The sequence below is a fragment of the Vidua chalybeata genome, chromosome 25 (assembly GCF_026979565.1).
Source record: "Vidua chalybeata isolate OUT-0048 chromosome 25, bVidCha1 merged haplotype, whole genome shotgun sequence".
Lineage (NCBI taxonomy): Eukaryota > Metazoa > Chordata > Aves > Passeriformes > Viduidae > Vidua > Vidua chalybeata.
In genome coordinates, this window is record NC_071554.1 from 4344813 (window position 1) to 4364290 (window position 19478).

Here is a 19478-nt window from a genome sequence, read left to right on the forward strand (position 1 = left end):
AAAGAGCTTTAGAACAGTGTACCCTTTTTTCTAATCTGCTGAAGAAGCATAGCATGGAGTACCTTTTTCTCCTTTCTTTTTGTCTTTTGAAAGGTTTTGTGTTTGGCCTGTGTGCCAGCACTTAGCCCAGGAGATTGTCTGCTGGGCAGATCCATAATCTGCTGCTCACTGGACTGGACTAGGAATTGCATTCGCCATTTAGCCTTGGCACTGCTGCTGCTAGCAGTAGTCACTCACTGCTTCCTTCGCAGGATTGGTGTCTTTACTCTTAAGTACTTGGAGTGCTACTTTTTAAATCTTCCTCCAACTCTGCTGCTTTTGCTCTCACTTCAGGATTAGGGTTTTAAACAAGAGTCAAAGGCTCCAGAACCTATTCTGTATGCAAGTTGCTCTTTTTGAAGCAAATAGAACTTCAAGATACTCATCTGAGAGTGCATCCTTTGCTGTTGTAAGTAATGGAGCTGAATACTGTTATCGATGTTACCACTTGCATGGAACTGCTGGCTATTATGGCTCATGGGCTTAAGGATGCCTTGCCTATTTCATTTTTAGGTAGGCATTGGCTGATTGGATATTCTGCATATTTTGCATTTTGTATTATATGCTGAGAGTATGCTCTAACAACTGTCCAATTCAACAGCCAAAATCCTTTCATTCAGTGTGTTCATCTGCAGATGTTTTAGTAAGTCTTTAAATGAGCAGCATCCTTCAGGATTTCTTCTGTGGGCAAGGATATACTCAGAACATCAGCCAATTAGTTGCTAGTGCTGAATGTCAGGAAATGGGCAGGTATGTTTGTGCAAATGTGTGTGAAGAGGAGCTGATAATCCAGTCTAGGCAGAACCTTTCCAAGGAGAAGCATGTAGTTTTGAACTGGTAATCCCTGTAATGTGTACCTTTCATGAAGTACAAGCAGTAAGGGTGTGAAATGGGATTTAGTAAGCCTGAAATCCAAATCCATTTAGATTTGAGCTGTGTAGTTGCAGAAGTAAATTCAGGGACATTCAGTTCTTAGAAGATCTTCCAGTGGTTGGCCAAGTAAAAATGCTATCTTTGCTATTAATAGCTATCCTTTTTCTAAAATCTTGTATGATACACTCTTGTGGGTTGTTTTATTAGCTTTTTTTCCCTGAATACCTGTGCACATCTGGAGCTAGTTTTAAACTTTTGGAATTGCCGTGATAGGTATTTGGCCTTAAAAGTCCCCCGACTCAACCCACCTTGGGAGTTCTTTTCAAAACTGTTAGTAGCACCATGTTCTCTGGCTGCTCAATTTGAAGAAATAAATCCCAAAGCTTTTCAGGACACTGCCAAACTGCCTTACATCCATACATCTGAGAGTTTGCTGGTACTTGATGACTCCATGGCTTTTTAGGAGGTACCTGGAGAAGCACACTTCTTTTAGCACAAACCTCTAAGAGTCAGGGAGTCAGGTTCTGCATTTCAGGTCTTTACTGACCGTTCTGTGAAAATTGTGCTGCTGAGCTTTTTGCTAGCACTTGAGCATCTAGAGCCTTAATTAAGATTGTTAGCATTAATACAGTATCAGAGAATTGGTAAGTGATTTGATTTCCATGCCCAGTTTTACAGAATTCATAGTTGAGCATGTGCATTCCTACACAGATGTTGGCACACTTGGGCCAGTGTTATGTGGAAGGACAGCAGAAGGGCTGGGCAGTGGTTGTTGCTGGAGAAATTGAAGTCATAGTGGAGCTATGGGTTTCTATTCCATAGCTGAATATTAGTTCAGGAAACATTGTGGGTGTGTCAACTTCTCCTATGGTTAATTTTATTTTACTTGCAATGCTCTGTAGCTTCTGTTACTAATTTCTTCTTCTTGTAAAATTTGTGTAAATGATTGCAGACAGTTGACTCATCACATAGGTCTTTTGATCTTTACTTGCAGATGAATTTTTGGTTATGGGGTTTTTTTTGGTCAGTTGGTTTTTGTTTGGTTGGTATTTTGTTGTTTGGTTGGTGTGGGTTTTTTTTTTTTTTTTGGTTGTAGGTTTTGGGGATTTTTTTGGGGTTGTGGGTTTTATTTGTTTGGTTGGAATTTTTGTGTGCTTGTTTTTGGTTGGTTTGTTTTGGGAGTTTTTGTTTTGGTTTGGTTTTTTTGTTAGTTTTACAACCATCTCCTTCCTTGATTGTTTTTCAGCACCTTTGGGAAGTAAAAATGCTTGAAAATTAAAGGGGTGTGTGGTGGCACCAGAATTAAAAGCAGGGAACTCCTCTCCCTGGTACAGTTACATGTACTGCTGTACATGAACTTCAAACTCTTGAACAGTTGTCTTGGTTAGTGTAACACACTGCAAGCTTATATTTACTTTGCAATTTATTGTAATCTTTTGAGCAATTCCAGTTTCAGCAAGTGATCTTAATCATACTGTGTTACTCGTGGGGTTTTTTGCCCCTAGGATGTATTCTGTCTTTCTAGATTGAATGCCTTATCCTCTGTCCTGGTCAAAGTCACTTCTAGGACATGGGAGATTTATATTTTTCTTGCTGTACTTCACATATCAGTATGTTGTTTTGCTCACTGTGCCTGCAGGATTTGCTTTCTGCCCTTGTGCTGTAGCACTTGAAGCAGCTGTGTCTTAGTTTGTCACTTTTTCTATAGTACAACATAACAGAGACTGAGGAAAGTAGGGTACAGAAATGTACAGAATGTTACATCACTGCCAGTGTGTGAATTGGTACAAGTGCAGGTTCCTGTATGAATGAAGGCTTTCCATAGAGAAAAGCTCTCCTGTATGGGTTCAGCATCAGTCTTTTACATGTGGAGCATTTAGAAAGAACAGTAGCCTGTTATTTGTAGGCAGCACTTGGGGAGGGAGCACAGGAAATGCATAAGTGTGATTGTATTTCATTGCACTGCCTCCTGTAAATATATCAGATATGCAAAATAGGAGTTTAAGGTGGGTTCCTCTAGCTGGGGGAGGTCAGTGCAAATTAAATTTTGAGAAGCAGGTGAGAGGGGATGGTAGATGCTGTGCTTGTGTATTACAGATATTTTGGCTTTGGACAGGTTCTAAAACAGTTTTCTGGTTCTGCTAGAAACTGGAAGCCACACAAATTAAGGGCAGCATCTAAAATAGTTCTGTTTTATTGTTCATACATATATATGTGTGTGTGTGTGTGTGTGTTATGTATGTATTGATATGTGCCCCCACCCTACTTAGTTTTCAGGCTTTATTTTTTGGGGGGGATTTGTTTGCTTTGTTTGTTTCATCCCCCCCTGCAGAGTAGCTTTTTCATTATCTCTAGATACCTGTAATTCAAAGAACTGTTGACTTGGAAACCTGTATGTCTTGCAGAAGTAAATAAAAGAACTAAATGAAGGCATCCCATTAAATTGGCCACCGTATCATCTCCTGGCTGAATGCACTGGCTGGGAAGGGCAGTGTTCCTTTGCAGTGCCTGTAGACTACTTGTCTTTTTATTGTAGGTGTGGAGGGTGCAGCTTTCCAGAGTAGACTTCCACATGACCGTATGACATCTCAAGAAGCTGCCTGCTTCCCTGACATAATCAGTGGGCCACAGCAGACTCAGAAGGTGTTTCTGTACATCAGGAACCGCACCGTAAGTTTGTTGTAAAAGTATTGGTGAAAAAAGGGTAGGAAATGTGTGTGCCTTGCCAAGACTTTTTGGTTACCATGTCTAGTTGATTTAATTTTTGGTTTTGAGGCAGTGGGGTTTCATTTTTGGCATCCTGTCATGCTCTTAAGTTGTTAAGAAATGTGCTATCCAATTCTTGATCAAAGCAGTGCTCTGAGCAGCATAAAGAATCTGTTGTGTATTTACAACATCCAAAATAGGGATCAAGGCTTTCTCCTGTATTTTGAAAAGAGTATTTTGGAAAACTGAAGTAAAGTTAGAAAAATTACAGTGTGAAGGCAAGAAATACTTTGAAAATTGCTGTGTTACCATAGTTAAGAGACAAAACATCTTATACACCACTCAGTTTTTTCACAGACTAAAGATGATCAGGAAACATCATGGGGCATTGACCATGGTAACACCCAGTGCTTAATAACTTTAAGAATTTATTTAAAATTTATGTGTGGTGGATATCTTCATGCTAAGAGCATGACTTCTGCTATTCCTGAAATGCTTTCCTCTAACTCAAGCTTTTGGGAAGTCGTGAGATGTGTAAAAACAGGCCAGAGCATGCAAAAAAGTTTGGAAAACAATTTGCACAAAATGAACAGTGAGTAATCCTTTTCTGCTTCCAACACATTTGTAAAAGCCTGAAACTTAGAAACTGGAAAGAGATATTTGCAGGGAAAAGCAGCACTGGTGGTCTTTGGGCCTTATTCACTACAGAGGAATGTGGAGAAGCTCCTGAGCAGTCATCCTGTTTGAGGAAGGCTTGTGAGAAGAACACTTCCAGCAAGAATGGCAGACTGTGGAACAAGCTGCTATGAACCCAGTGCTCAGCAGAGCTGCAAACTGCACTGTGCAGCCTCTTAATTAGCCATTTGCCTCAAATAGCCTCCCAAAGTATAAGGAAATTATTTCTTAACCATTCCTATTCTTTATAGGTGTAGGGTTTCCACTTTAATTTGGTATCTGTGAGGAACTGTGAAGCTCAGTAATGCAACTCTAGAGAAATACTCAAATAAATTACTAATTATGGAATGCAAAACGGAGTGGAAATGCTATGTATGACCTAGACCTGGGCATGGAACAATAAAATTATTTATTTACTCCTGCCTCTGTGCTACAAAGTAGGAGTTCTGTTGGGAAAACAGTTCTTTTCTAGTATGAATTGACCTAATAACATATCACAGACAATTCTTCCTGCTCAGTTTTTGAACTGTAAATGTGCTTTTTTTGTGCATGTGTGGTCAGTGTAGTCCATGGTTGTGTCTTATATTGGTGAAGATGGATTGGGTCATTAAATGTCAGAGATAAATAAACCTGACATAAATAAACATGATAAGTTCTGCTGTAGCTTTTATGAAAACAAGAGATCTGGTGCCAAAAAGACAATGCTGGCTGATGCTGCCAGCCACACACATCTTTGTGCTACCTTGGTGTGTTTCCACTTAACTTGAAATGGTGTGAGAATTTCAAACAGACTGTATTGCACCTTAAGAACACTGGAAGGTGAAGTTCAGTGTGGCTTGGGTAGTCCTGCCAAAGTTTAGGGGGTTTCATCTCCTGACAGTATTTGGTAGCAAACACAGGCCGGGAAAACACCTCTTTTGTATTGCTTAATGTGATGTGTTGTATTGTTTGTTTAAATACAGCTGCAGCTCTGGTTGGATAACCCAAAGATTCAGCTGACATTTGAAGCAACTATCCAACAATTAGAAGCACCTTATAATAGTAAGTCAGATTTTTTTTTATTGCCAAAATGTATGGCTCATTGCTGTTTTCTTTCACTTTTGTTTGAGGAAAAGCTGCTTCAGATGCTTCAGTCATTTATTAGTGGAGCTCCATGAGTGGTTGTGTACAAACTGGGATATTGCATTATACTCATGGTTCGGATTTAGTTAGAGTTCATTGTCTGGTAAAGAAATATCACTAGCAAGATTCATAAAAGCTGCTAAAAAGATAGATTGTTACAGTAGGGTTAATTCATGTGCAGATTTTAAGGTTTGCTACAGCTTCTTGGTGGTTTTTCAGCTGTAAAATGTTATTAATCATATGTTTTTTAGGAGGGTTTTTTTAAGACTTAAACAGACTGGATGTGATGCAAGAAGGCAGTAAAAGAGTGAGGGGTTACTGCTTGCAAATGGAGACCATTCCCCACTTTTCAGACAAGATCCCAATAAACTGGAAAAAGGTGGAGGGTAGCCATAAAAAAAATTGAAGAAGAAAATAGTACTGAAATGAATGCAAATATACTATCAACGATTGCAAAATAGTGAGTTATTGTGCTTTAAAAATAAAAATGAGAATTCAGTGCTGCATTAAGTATTGGCATAATACTGGCAAATCACATCACAGTTCTGTGTCATGGTATCGGCATTTTGCAGTTAGTTTCAGAAAAAGTGTTCTTCTCCACTAGGTTAAAAGAAGCACCTAATGTCCTGTACAGCTTTTCAGGCAGGATTCAGAACTGCAGTACAGCATGGGTGTTTTTCAGAAAAGTAGCCTCAGGCCTCCTCGGGAAAGTGAGTGGGTCAGTAGGGCAGCAGAGCTGTAGGGCAGGATGTGTTTAGTGGCACTTGAACCAGGTTGCTGTCAGTATTGCTCAGTATGTATATGCTGTTGAACATACAGAATAATTTTGGAAATTTATACATTCCTTTAGGTGACACAGTGCTCGTTCACAGGGTTCACAGCTACCTGGAGCGTCACGGGCTGATCAACTTTGGGATCTACAAAAGAGTGAAACCCCTTCCAAGTAAGAGACTTGAACATTGTTTCTAGTTTTATCTTGTTTTATCTTGTTTTATCTAGAAGTCTTGTTTTATCGTTCTGTGCTTTCTTAGGACAGTTTTTTGAGTGTTCTTTTTTAGAATTGCAGTGCTAAGAAAGTTTAAAAAAAAGGCTGGAAGGCCATCTGGCTATTGATGTTAATGTGTTTTATTTTGGCCTAGAGAAGCCATGTATTTATGTAAATCACTTTGAGAGGAAAAATTATTGGCAAATCCTCTGTAGATAATTCAGTGACTGTCACTTTTTAATGAGTTATCTTGGTTCCTCATTTGAATACCTAAAGTCAGAAACACAATATTGTACTTAGATCTGTTACATCCTTATGTGATTCTTGAATTTTGCAAGTGGACTTCTTTGCCCTTTTAAAGTTTTATTCTTCTGGGGCAGAAAGAAATCAAACTATGATACTTTGTCCCCTGTAATTAATATGAATTGCTTTCTTCTTCAGAGAGTTGTCTGGAAGCATTTTTTCTCCTGTTTTCTTCCTTGTTCCAGGTGTACTGCTAGTGTATTTTCCTTGTCCCTGTCATAGCATTATATTCAGAATTATTTCAGTTTTCTTTTTGTTAAAGAGTTCATTCTGTCAGAACTACTCATGAAAAGAAAGCTACTTTTTGTTTTTGGTGTTTCTTAAATGCAACTTTAACAAGACTGTTTGCAATTTAATACTGCACATATAAAGGATTGCTGTAGCTGATTTTTCTCTTTCTTTAGCCAAGAAGACAGGGAAGGTGATCATTATTGGTTCTGGAGTCTCTGGGTTGGCAGCAGCTCGCCAGTTGCAGAGTTTTGGAATGGATGTCACAGTTCTGGAAGCCAGAGTATGAATTTCTATGCTGTTTTACTTCTGTTCCAACTTATCCAGTAACCCTGTTCAGTACTAGAACAGGGCTGTGTCCCAGCAGCATGCCTGGGGTGGGTCACTGTGTGGTGTTCAGGCAGGATGAATTGCTGGTACTGAACCTGTCTCACAAGGAACTGAGTGGATCTGTTCTTGCTGGGAGCTGTCTGATGCTTTCTCACAGCTGGGCTGGATAGTCAGGTGCTAGTGTTGTGTGCTTACACCAGGAACAGCTTAAAACAGCCTTCTTTCATTATTAGAAATGGGTTTTTCATCAGAAAGCAGAATGCAAGTCCAGAATGCTAGACTAAAGGGAAGACTAAACAGAATTTCAAGAGTGTATTATTACGAGTCTGTTAAACTGTGAGAGAGGGCAGGAAAAGTACTAGAAGTTATAGCTGTGTATTGACAGTCTACAAAGTTACAAATACATGAAAAATATATAAAAAGCTAAAAATCTTTAGGCATAAGGCGGAGGAGGAAACTTAGTACATAACTAAATTTGTGCATGGACAGTGAAGGGATTGGCTTTGGAATCACAGTGGATCCTACGGTAGAAATGGTGAAATCTGCCCAAATCAGATTAGGCATATTTTTTTCTATTTCTTTATTCTTTTCTTCTCCTTTTTAAATACTACTTAAGCATTTTATTCCTTAACTTAGGCAAATTAATTGTGATAGTGTTCATTTGCAGAGGTTTTTGGAAAAGTGTACATTCTATTTATTGAACCCTCAGTTAAGAGAATACTTGCACCATGTTTTGTAGATGTTTCACTGATGTTATTTCAGTGAGATATCTTACTGAATGTAACAGGAGGTTTAATATCTTGTGCTTTTCAAAGGACCGAGTAGGAGGAAGAGTTGCTACCTTTCGCAAGGGGAATTACGTTGCTGATCTAGGAGCAATGGTGGTGACAGGACTTGGTGAGTTTTTCAAAACCAAAAAGACAGTGAAGGAAAACTGGGGGGCAAGATGCTGTAAATGTGAAACCTTAATGCTATTTTCGTTCATGGCCAAAATAATTGGATATTTTTAACTCTTTAAAAGAGTGTGTTCTCATTCAGCCTTTTTGACAGTTTATAGTTTTCATAAATAGCAAGGCTATATGATGGGAGAGACCCTAAAGAGACAGATTGTATTCTTTCAATTTACATGGGAAAACAAGGGAGGAGGGGAAATGGAGAGTCATTCTGAAGAGAAAGCCCTTCTTCAGAGTTGAAACCTCAAAAGTACTTTCTCCATATGATTTCAAAAGTAGATGTAAAAGTAATGACAAACAAGCCAAATTTCTTCCTTTGAAATGATAAAATACTGTAAAACCTATAATAAGCCCCTGTTTTTACTGGAAGCCTAAATTTGGTGTCTGTCTCATGATTAGTCTTATTAAATTGCATACAGAATTTATTGCATACTGGTTCCAAAGAACTGAACTTGCACAGTCATGGAAAAACAGATTTCAGTTTGCCTATTGAAAGGCTGTGATATTTTTATGTTTAATTCATAGAATCATGGAATCTTAAGAGTTGGAAGGGACCTTAAAGATCATCTAGTCCCAGTTGCCCTTGCCATGGACAGGGACACCTTCCACTAGACCAGGTTGCTCAAGGCCTTGTTCAACCTGGCCTTGAACACTGCCAGGGTTGGGGCATCCACAACCTCCTTGAGCAGCCTCTTCCAGTAGCTCACTGCCCTCACAGGAAAGTACTTCTTCCTAATAATGCAGCCTAAATTTCCCCTCATTCAGTTTGTACCCATTACCCCTTGTCATATCAATACTGTTTCTGACAAGGAGTCCCTCTCTGGCTGCCCTCTAGGACCCCTTCAGATCCTGGAAGTAGGTATTTGGTGGGCAGGTTTTTTCCATGTCCTCATTGCAGGAATCAATGTGAAGTGCAGCCCTTTGGCAGGGTTACACTAGGTCACTGGAATGCATACACTGGAGCTGCTGTTTAAGTCTCTGAAATTGCTTTAACTGTGGAGTTTTTGTTTAATTGCAGACAAATTTTACAGGAGTCTCTGTTAACTATATAAAATCTTTTCCAGGAGGAAATCCCATGGCTGTGGTCAGCAAACAAGTAAATATGGAATTGGCAAAGATCAAACAAAAATGTCCACTTTACGAAGCGAATGGACAAGCTGTAAGTCTGAGACTGTTTCCACGAACCTTTTAAAAAAGAATACCTGAAGTATGTTTGTTACCAGGCTATTGGTCTAGCATGAGATGGCTTCCAGAGAGAGGGAAGAAGGAAAGTGTGTGTCCCTTTTTAGGCATTTTAGTAATATTGTAGCATACCTGCACATATTCTTCTAAAACCTGCTTTTTCCACATGAGTTTTTACCTTTGCATTTCAGAGGTTTTGTGGAAGCCAAGTTCTCTCACCTTTGTTTAACCAGTGACTGGTTTAACAGATGTGAGGTTTGCTCTTTCCAGCACTTGAGCTCTCATCATGTAACAGGTATTTTCACACTGGCAGCACTCACTATTTACCTGAGTATCATTAGTACAGTTAAATACCACCATTCCATATGTGTCCTGCAGTGTTTCCACCATCATCCTAGAAAAGCTGGATTGGTAGTTCTTACTCACAGTGACCATTCCAGAAAATAAATTACTGTCTGTCTACTTCACTGAGCTATGCCAAGCCTTCTAAAGCCCTGTGCTTGTGTAGAGCCATCCTGCCATCAGAGTCTTTTGGCAAGCTTATGTAGCTTTGATGAGCACACCTTCCTTTCCAGTAAGGAAATCTTATTAGCCCATAAGGCAGTTTGGTTTTCTCTTGCAAGAGAAGTCTGTTGTCATTGTGGTTTGACAGCTCTTCTTGTGCCCATCCTGCCAAAGTGTGACATTGTGTTGTACAGGCCTTGGTGTCTGACCATTTGAGAGAGCTGAGGGTATTACATTTTTTTTTCCCAAGGGGTATTCTCAGCAGCTGTATTATTTATGAATGGATTAAGAACAATGCTTGTTCTTTTGTCTCCTAGGTTCCCAAAGAGAAAGATGAAATGGTGGAGCAAGAATTTAATCGTCTGCTGGAAGCCACATCCTATCTCAGTCATCAGCTGGATTTTAATGTTCTCAATAATAAGCCTGTCTCCCTAGGTCAGGCTTTGGAGGTTGTCATACAGTGAGTGACTTCTCTCTTTTTGGTAGACTTTCCTATTTTGGGGATGAATTTCCAAAAGTTACCTCAAACAATTGTGGTGCTCCTAGATGTAAGCATTGCCCTCTTAATACAGCTGCTTGATGTCACAGATGGTTAAAGGAGCAAACCTCTCTTCTTGAAAGGTTCCTGAAAATCATTGCTAGAGTGGCTCAATGTGATTGGTGTCCATACAGTGCACTAACACCACTTGAAAGTTAATGGCAGTTGTAACGGCCTTTAACAGCAGAAGGTAACTTCACACTCACATTTTAGCTAGTCATGTATCCCTTATTTTCAGAAACTTCCATTAATTTTCCAATTGCCACACAAATATTTACTAAAATATCCCATGACATGTGGTTTTATTGTGTTCCACTAATTAGATTGTGATAATAAGTTTTCTCATTAACACAAGGATTTTATGTTGAGATGACAATTGCTTCTCACCTTTTCCAGATTGCAGGAGAAGCATGTGAAGGATGAGCAGATTGAGCACTGGAAAAAAATTGTAAAAACACAGGAGGAATTGAAAGATCTTCTTAACAAGGTCAGATGATGACATTTAGAACAAGATGATAAGCAATTTTGTTCCTCAGAAAGTGGCAAAACATAGAAAAATGTCCAAATAAAAATATATCAGAAAGTTGCTATTAATGCTGTTCTTAAAATATCTCTTTGCTTAAGACCTGCATAGAAGCCCTGTTAGGACAAAGGTGTTGCCTGCTTGAGAAGGAGAAATTGATTAGGCAGAAAACCATAAGACATAATATGGGAAAAGAAAGGAAGAGGACAGGCACAATAAACAGTGATGTTTCATGGCTTCCTTTAGAGATGTTGATACTGGCTGAGGCTTTTGGGGGCTATTTAAAAATGTTTACTGTCTTTACAGTACACATCTGATTTGTAGTACAGAAACAGTGGTTTAGGACAACTTACATTATTTTTGCTCATAGTAAATGATGGTTTTACTTTTCTGTGTTTCTCAAACTAAAAATGCTTGTGAACTACTCTCAAATTACTTGCAACATAGTAAGAAATCAATGATGTTGGTCAGCCTTGTTGTTTAGGGTTGATGATATTTACTGTGGCTTCTTGGAGGTAGAATTGCATGTATAAGGGATACCTGCCAAAACCAGTAAATCTCTTCTATATAATGGCACAATTAGAGGTGAATATCCAGGTTACACAGGAACTTGTTGAAATCTGCCTTTTGACATTTTCCTCCTTCCTTTCTTTCCTTCCTTTCTTTCCTTCCTTTTTTTCCTTCCTTTCCTTTCTTTCCTTCCTTTCTTTCCTTCCTTTCTTTCCTTCCTTTCTTTCCTTCCTTTCTTTCCTTCCTTTCTTTCCTTCCTTTCTTTCCTTCCTTTCTTTCCTTCCTTTCTTTCCTTCCTTTCTTTCCTTCCTTTCTTTCCTTCCTTTCTTTCCTTCCTTTCTTTCCTTCCTTTCTTTCCTTCCTTTCTTTCCTTCCTTTCTTTCCTTCCTTTCTTTCCTTCCTTTCTTTCCTTCCTTTCTTTCCTTCCTTCCTTTCCTTCCTTCCTTTCCTCTCTCTTTCCTCTCTTTCCATTTCTTCCTTTTCCTGCTCTATCTTAAAAGATGGTGAATTTAAAAGAGAAGATTAAAGAACTTCATCAGCAGTATAAGGAGGCATCAGAAGTGAAGCCACCTCGGGATATCACAGCAGAGTTCCTTGTGAAAAGCAAGCACAGAGATCTGACTGCACTTTGCAAGGTAAAGGATCACACACATACAGTGTGTCAGACTGTTTTCTCAGGACTTCAGCAGCCAAAAATTACCAATTAGCCACATTTTTCAGAAGATAAAAGTAGCCAGTATAAATGTTTCCACCTCTCACTATGATCCAGTGCTTTCAAGAGAATGTGATTGACAGTAACTCTGGGTTCTAACACTGATAGGTCTGCTTTGAGTACCTTTAGCTGGGGAATACTAAGGCTCAGTTTTAGGTAAGTCTGCTGGCTCATGTCAGACAGCATGTAATGTTTTGAAGATGAATTTTTCTCAGATTAGGTCTTTAATACAGCTGGATTTCACAATAGTCTGGAAATAAAATCTACATTTGAAGAGAGATACCTTTTTCTCTAAGATAAATAAAGGTGGTTTCTTGACTGAAAGACTTCTTTCTATCTAAAGATTATCATGTACAGAGCTCTGTCTTGACAAGCAGAGTTACTTCCTCTCTCTGGGAGTATCTTGATGTAGAGATGTGCCTTAAAAGGAAACTATAGAAGCTTGAATTGGATCATGTCTTCAGTTTTTAAGTATGATTGATTCTGCTTTGGAAATGTCCATGTTCAATATTAGCTATAAACTTTTAAGATACAGAAGAACAGAAGAAGTAGTTTGTGGAATATGAAGCTCTCAGAGCCATAGGAACCCCTAAAATATCAGGAATGTAATGGACCCTCATGTTCTTCAGTTCTGAGTGTTTAAATTCCTGAAATATCACCAAACTAATCTTTTCTGCAATGTGGCACAGAGTTCTGTGTATACAAAGAGCAGAAGAGCAAAATATGCTGGATTAAATGTTGAAAAAAATAACAAACTTGATTTAGGCTCCACTAGATCCATGAAGTGATTTTTCTAGTGATTTCTCTTGAGACTAGGTCCAGTCTGATGCTACATGGTATCTTCAAGCTCTTTTACATGTAAACTGGTTTTAATGTCAGTTTTCATTCTTAATAGGAGTATGATGAATTGGCAGAAACACAAGGAAAGCTGGAAGAGAAATTACAAGAACTTGAAGCCAATCCACCAAGGTGAAGAGACAAACTAAAAGGATAAATACTTAGGAAGGCAGTTCTTTTCTACCTTTTCCCTGAGTTTCAAAAATGGTATGGTATTACAGGAACTCAAGAGGTTACAAAGGCACAGACATGGAGTTTGAGTTCCCTCAGCTTTAGAACTCACTTTCCTCATTTTTAGAGATTATTCAAACAGAAAAAGTGGTCCTGAGCTAGGGTGATTCTGTAGAAATCCTGACAGTAATCAGTGTCTGTTCTCAAAAGGCATTTGAGGTTTTAAATACCTATCAGTAATGATAGCATACAATCCTACTTATACTGGTAGAATATTATTATTCTGTGCAATTTTACTTTGTTTTGTGTTGTTGTCTTTATGCATGCTACTTAAGCCGTTATTTGTGTAACTTTTTTATTTCTGAAGTTTTAGCTTCCCTTTGAGTATTTTACATTAATTCTTCTTTAAAAACCTGAATTTGCTGGGTTTTGATACTCAGCTTTCACAAGAGAGGTCCAGATGTTTGAAAGAGAAATGTGTTTTTTAATGTTTTTATTTCTGGACTAAGGAGAGACTCAGAAATTACTTGTGAAAAATTTTCAGAAAAAATGCATTTACAGTATTCTGTTCTAACAAACTAAATGTCTTTGTGTTATAATTGTTTTTTCTAGCGATGTTTATTTGTCATCAAGGGACAGGCAAATACTTGACTGGCATTTTGCAAACCTAGAATTTGCTAATGCTACACCCCTTTCTACACTTTCACTGAAGCACTGGGACCAGGTAGGTAGCCAGTACTCAGCAATTCACTAAAAACTTAAACTATGTTTATTTCATTCTCATGAAAGTTTGTCGATGTTAAGAGTTTCTAACTGTTGAAGTGTGTCTGCTTTTATGCAGGTACTGAATTTTTATGTTATTAATATTTGATTATGAAATTCCGGGCAGCTTATTGTTAATGCCAAAACAATCTCTAACAGTACTCTGTGCTGAAAGTTTCCATATTTATTACTTGATGAATAATCAGAAATAATTTCATGTTTGTTTGAATCTTTAAAAAAGGTTTTGAAATATTTTTTGCCATTGTGTAGAGTTGTTGATTATTTTCTGTTGACTTAGAGGACTTCATTATGAATGCATGCTTTTTATGCCTCTTCATTTTAGGATGACGACTTTGAATTCACAGGCAGTCACTTGACTGTGAGGAATGGCTATTCCTGTGTGCCAGTAGCCTTAGCAGAAGGGTTGGATATTAAATTAAACACGGCAGTTCGACAGGTTCGCTACACTGCATCAGGTACATGAAACCTCCAGGAAACTGCTTTGAGGGAGTGTGGGCATAGAAAGTAGATTTCGGTACTCCTTGAAGCAGTTGTGAGGACTGATACTGTATAACCCCTCCCATGACATGTTTGGGGGTTGATAAACAGCCATGTTTCTTACTGGATTTGTGTACGTAGTTGCTAGAGATTTATTAGTCTTGAATGTTTTTTTTATTATTTCTGTGACTCATTTGACACAGTCTTTTTCAGTTGTATTTACTTATTGTTCACTCTTACTTATTTACCTCAATGATTGAAGCATTTGGAGTAAGAGGTCTGGGACTGTTTAAGGCTTGGTGCCATTGGACCTGGTATTAGAAGTAAAAATGAATGTAATGGAAGGAATGTATCTTTTTGTTGTTCTTCAAAACATTGGCCTTGGGAAACTGTCAGCTGGGAGAGCAGTGTAATGAAAGGAACACTCTCTACTTGTTGTTTATTTATGGATGTATTTAAATAATATTTACTGACCTGGATGAACCTTTAGGCTTATCCCATTAAGGCCATTTTCAGATGCTACCTTAATTATGTTTCCTGGAGTAGAGTTAAATGGCCAGTAACAACTTGCCTACAAGTTAAGTAATGTTAGTGTAAAGCTGTCTCCATAAACAAAATACTTTCTGATATGGTTATGGTAATTTCTTTAATTTTTAATCCAGTGCTCTTGCCTCGTGGCCTATTAAACTGTTTTTCTCCCCTTTCCAGGCTGTGAAGTGATAGCTGTGAATACCCGATCTACTAGCCAGACCTTCATTTATAAGTGTGATGCTGTGCTGTGCACTCTGCCCCTGGGAGTGCTGAAACAGCAGCCCCCAGCAGTTCAGTTTGTGCCACCTCTTCCTGAGTGGAAAACTTCTGCAGTGCAGAGGATGGGCTTTGGCAACCTGAACAAGGTACGTTGTCACTGGGGGAACTGCAGCAGGCCAGAGGCTATCATAGAGAGAATCTGAAATGTGGGTGGAATGTAGCTGGTGGGGGAGAGGAAGAATGCCTTTTCCACAGCTGTTTTGCTAGGGTTTGATGATGAAAACTGTCTGGGGAACTTGCAGAAGTAGATCTGATGGAACTTGTTAACCAGAAAATGGAGAGCACACTAACATGTGGAAAGGCAGGTGCAGGCATATGCCTCTATGTATTATGTATTTGCACTCTATATTCACCACATTTCCCTTTCATGACCTGTCCAGTGATAAACATCAATGAGTGTAATTGTCTTTATTTTTATTTCTTCCCTGCACTCTTCCTTACTGTTGATACTCTTTCTAGGTTGTGTTGTGTTTTGATCGTGTCTTCTGGGATCCAAGTGTCAATTTGTTTGGCCATGTTGGGAGCACTACTGCAAGCAGAGGAGAACTTTTTCTCTTTTGGAACCTGTACAAAGGTAGCTGTGGTGCATGTCTGCTTTTGCCAGTGTCTTATTTGTATAGTTTCAGATCTAGAAAAAAACACTTCATAAAATGTTGTTGGGTATGATAAGGAGATAGTATTTTTAGGAAGACAAATGGAAGCAGAGAGCAGCACTGATTGCAGACAGTTCCAGGCTGTGCCTGTTAAATTGCATTACTGCCACAGCAGGACTTAGCCATCAGTAGTTACGGTTTATCTGCAGCTGGTGCTGCCACAGTCGATTGTCAGGAGATCTCTGCAGCAAGGGTACTGGTTTTGTTCCAGCCATTGACCAGACTAAAAGCAAAGGTATGTATAAGGAGCATTATTAAGTGAGTTACTTGTTTAGCAGATGATGAGTGGGTTTCCTTCCATTCTGTCATAAGCAGGACCGATTTCTCTGTTCACTGGAAAAAAATTGCTGTGCAAGGGAACTGCCTTTCTAGATTATTGAATCATTAAAATGTTTGGCAAGATTTTACTGGAGAAATACAAGTAAGGAGCCTTGGATAGCAAGGCTGTTCATGTGGCTTTTGTGGCTTTAAGATGGCCCTATTATATAGTTAACAAGTAGGGTCGTGGTTTTGGTTTAGATGGAAAGATCATGTCATGTACAAATTAGCTTCCCATGCTACATTCTAAGCCTTCCTTTTCATGAAGATAGGTAGAAATGAAACAGAAATGCAGTAAAACCTCATGTTGAAGCACAAGTCAGATGGCTAAAATCAAAAACAACAATTACCATTTCACCATTTAACCACCATTAATGTGGTTAGACCATAAAACATTGAAACATCATTCCTGATGGTTTTGTTTACTTTTTAATACATCAGTTCTCTTGATAATTCTAAATAGTACCAGGGCATATAAAAATTCATTTTCTTTTTGACATAGTGGAAAATTTAGGACTACTTTTGCTGGATTTGTTTAGTCTCTGACTTTGTGCCTTAACTGCAGATCCACGTCTATCCAAGTCCAACTTGTCTGATCGAAATGTTCGATTTCAATAATTCAGTTGTTCTTTTTTCTCTCCTACCCCCCCACAGCACCGATTCTGTTGGCCTTGGTAGCAGGAGAAGCAGCTGGGATCATGGAGAATATCAGTGATGATGTCATTGTTGGTCGGTGCCTCGCCATCCTCAAAGGCATCTTTGGCAGCAGCGCTGTGCCCCAGGTCAGTACAGCCCGGGCTGAAGGAGAGGGAAGAGTGCATTGCCATCATGTGGAGAGTAGGAAAAGAAACAGAGCAAAAAGTGCACACAGAGTAGGTGTGTGCAGCTATAAATGTCTGAATTCCAACTGAGAATCTACATGAGCAGGGTCTGGTAATATTTTGGAAAGACTTAAGGAATTGCCATCAAAGATTGATCTTAGTACGTGTTATCATAGAATATAAATGGGTAGTTCCGCCACTAATGTCAGCCCAAGGACTTTGTCCCTTATATTGTTGCAGTTTGCGTTGTTTGTATTTGTCACAAACTGTAGAATTTGCACTTTCTCAACAACTGAAGCTCCTGTCTTGTCTCAGCCTAAAGAGACTGTGGTGTCCCGCTGGCGTGCTGACCCCTGGGCCCGGGGATCATACTCCTATGTAGCTGCTGGATCCTCTGGAAATGACTATGATTTGATGGCTCAGCCAATTACTCCAGGACCAGCCATTCCAGGTGCTCCACAGGTAAGAAATTATTTTTACAAAAAGCTCAGAACAAAATTATTTTTCTGAGAAATTTGCATACATATCTAAACACAAGTTTAGATAACTTGAATCTTATGATGAATGATTAAAACCTGTAAAATATTTTTTTTTTCATTCATTAATTCTATCATCACAGGTTTGGTGTCATTTGCTTGTTAAAAAAAAGAGCATTTTTATTCAGAAAGCCAGTTTGGTTATGTCTGAACAGAGTATTTAATATTATACCTGTGTTTTGTACTCTGTATTTTTATTGTCCATCACCATATTTAGGTGAGTTGTAGTGATTTGAAAGAGGGTGAAGGCCAGAGTGAGAAGAACAGGTATCAAAAGGTCTCTTCCAAATTGGGGGCCAACACAATGAAGGCATCTCCACAATGAAGGGGTCATCTCCAGATCATGTTGAGAGAATTAAGTTTGAAAGCAACAGCCACTCTTGAAAGCACTGCCAGGAAAGGCTGTGTGGCTTTGGCTTTGAGTTCTTGTTCTAATGATACAAGTCATTAATACACACAGCTATGAGTAAAATTATTCCCTGCAGAATGTAATATATGAACATACATTTTTCTCCCACTTTTTATGATTCTGTAGGTAGTTGTTTAAGGTCTCAGTTTAAAAAGAAACTGCTGATTTAAGTGAGTTGTTGAAGTTTTTGTTTGCTTACTCTGCTAGAGTTCATGTTCCAGGATTAGAAAGTATTCTTCCTAAACACGTTTGGCTGTAGAGTTACAGTTACAGCTGGGACATGACCCTCCTCTGCTTCTCTGGCTCTGCAAACAGTGCTTATGGAATAGAGCTTTATTTTCTTAGTAATTTATACATAACTTAAAATAACTAATATGGAATAGAGCTTTAATTTCTTGGTAATTTGTACATAACATAAAATAACTTCAAATTTGTACATCAATCTGGCCTATCCTGTATGCACCACCTTCACATTCATGGAGGTTGTGCTGTGATTAGAGGACCTTTAAGATTCTTACAGTACCATTTGCTGCAGAATCTAATGAAACACAAGCAAACCCTGGTGTGTTGTTTGCCCCACAGCCCATCCCTCGCCTGTTCTTCGCGGGCGAGCACACCATCCGCAACTACCCGGCCACGGTGCACGGCGCGCTGCTGAGCGGGCTGCGCGAGGCCGGCCGCATCGCCGACCAGTTCCTGGGGGCCATGTACACCCTGCCCCGGCAGCCCACGCCCGGCGTGCCCCCCCAGCAGGCTGCCAGCATGTGAGGGAAGCTGGAGGAGAGGAAGAGGAGTGCGAAGCCCGCGGTGCTGCTGGTGTGGACCCTGCGATGGAGAAACTCGAGTAGTTTGTAGCAGTGTCTGCTGAGAGGACCCTGAGTCACTGTACAAGCTTTGTCTGAGAATGGCCTTACAGAAGCTTGCCAGACCTTTGGCTCAGCAGCCTTTTACAAAATCTTAAGCTATTTGAAGGGCCAGTGTAAACAGAATCCTTTACTGCAAAGCTGGTAAGGGACTTTGACTCTGCAGATACTTCTTGGAAGTCAAAATAGCTGGAGGGATTTTTAGGGTGTTCAGGGTTTTTTTCTACCTATGTGTGTATTTACAATTTGGTAATTGCACAAGGGCCTCTAGAAGCTGGTTGCTACGAATACTAGCTTAGTGTAGAATGTATGTAAATTTCTTTGTGTTTTTTTATGGCTTTGTTTTGAAGAGTAATATTTTTGACCAATTCTATTCCTGTCTGGCATTCAAGAATTTGTGGCAACTGTTTGCCTACCAGTAGCAAATCACACCTCTCCAAAATGGTCCATTGGCTGCTACACCATCGGCATTTTGCTGTAGAGTAACCTGGTATCACTGAGTATGCTAAGCATACTGTTTTATTAAATACTTCCAACAAAAGTAAAGGTACTGAACTGTGTTCCAATGTCCTGAGGTGAACTCTGAGGTGTGTAGTGCCTGGTGCTGTACTGCTGAG

The 19478-nt window shown here is 39.2% G+C and overlaps 1 protein-coding gene across 3 annotated transcripts in view; it reads left to right on the top strand.

Annotated features, from left to right (window-relative positions):
• The window catches only part of KDM1A (lysine demethylase 1A), a 31274-nt gene extending 11853 nt beyond the window's left edge, over nucleotides 1-19421 (top strand). For all 3 annotated transcript variants that reach the window (XM_053964357.1, XM_053964358.1, XM_053964359.1), the window contains 17 exons: nucleotides 3449-3582; nucleotides 5256-5334; nucleotides 6266-6358; nucleotides 7108-7214; nucleotides 8077-8158; nucleotides 9279-9373; nucleotides 10218-10360; nucleotides 10835-10925; nucleotides 11972-12106; nucleotides 13079-13152; nucleotides 13804-13915; nucleotides 14297-14429; nucleotides 15160-15347; nucleotides 15721-15835; nucleotides 16887-17014; nucleotides 17369-17515; nucleotides 18581-19421. In XM_053964357.1, the coding sequence (XP_053820332.1) occupies nucleotides 3449-3582; nucleotides 5256-5334; nucleotides 6266-6358; nucleotides 7108-7214; nucleotides 8077-8158; nucleotides 9279-9373; nucleotides 10218-10360; nucleotides 10835-10925; nucleotides 11972-12106; nucleotides 13079-13152; nucleotides 13804-13915; nucleotides 14297-14429; nucleotides 15160-15347; nucleotides 15721-15835; nucleotides 16887-17014; nucleotides 17369-17515; nucleotides 18581-18766 (2042 nt within the window). In that variant the 3' untranslated portion in view covers nucleotides 18767-19421. The remainder of the gene's footprint in view (nucleotides 1-3448; nucleotides 3583-5255; nucleotides 5335-6265; nucleotides 6359-7107; nucleotides 7215-8076; nucleotides 8159-9278; nucleotides 9374-10217; nucleotides 10361-10834; nucleotides 10926-11971; nucleotides 12107-13078; nucleotides 13153-13803; nucleotides 13916-14296; nucleotides 14430-15159; nucleotides 15348-15720; nucleotides 15836-16886; nucleotides 17015-17368; nucleotides 17516-18580) is intronic.
• Nucleotides 19422-19478: the final 57 nt, after the last annotated feature.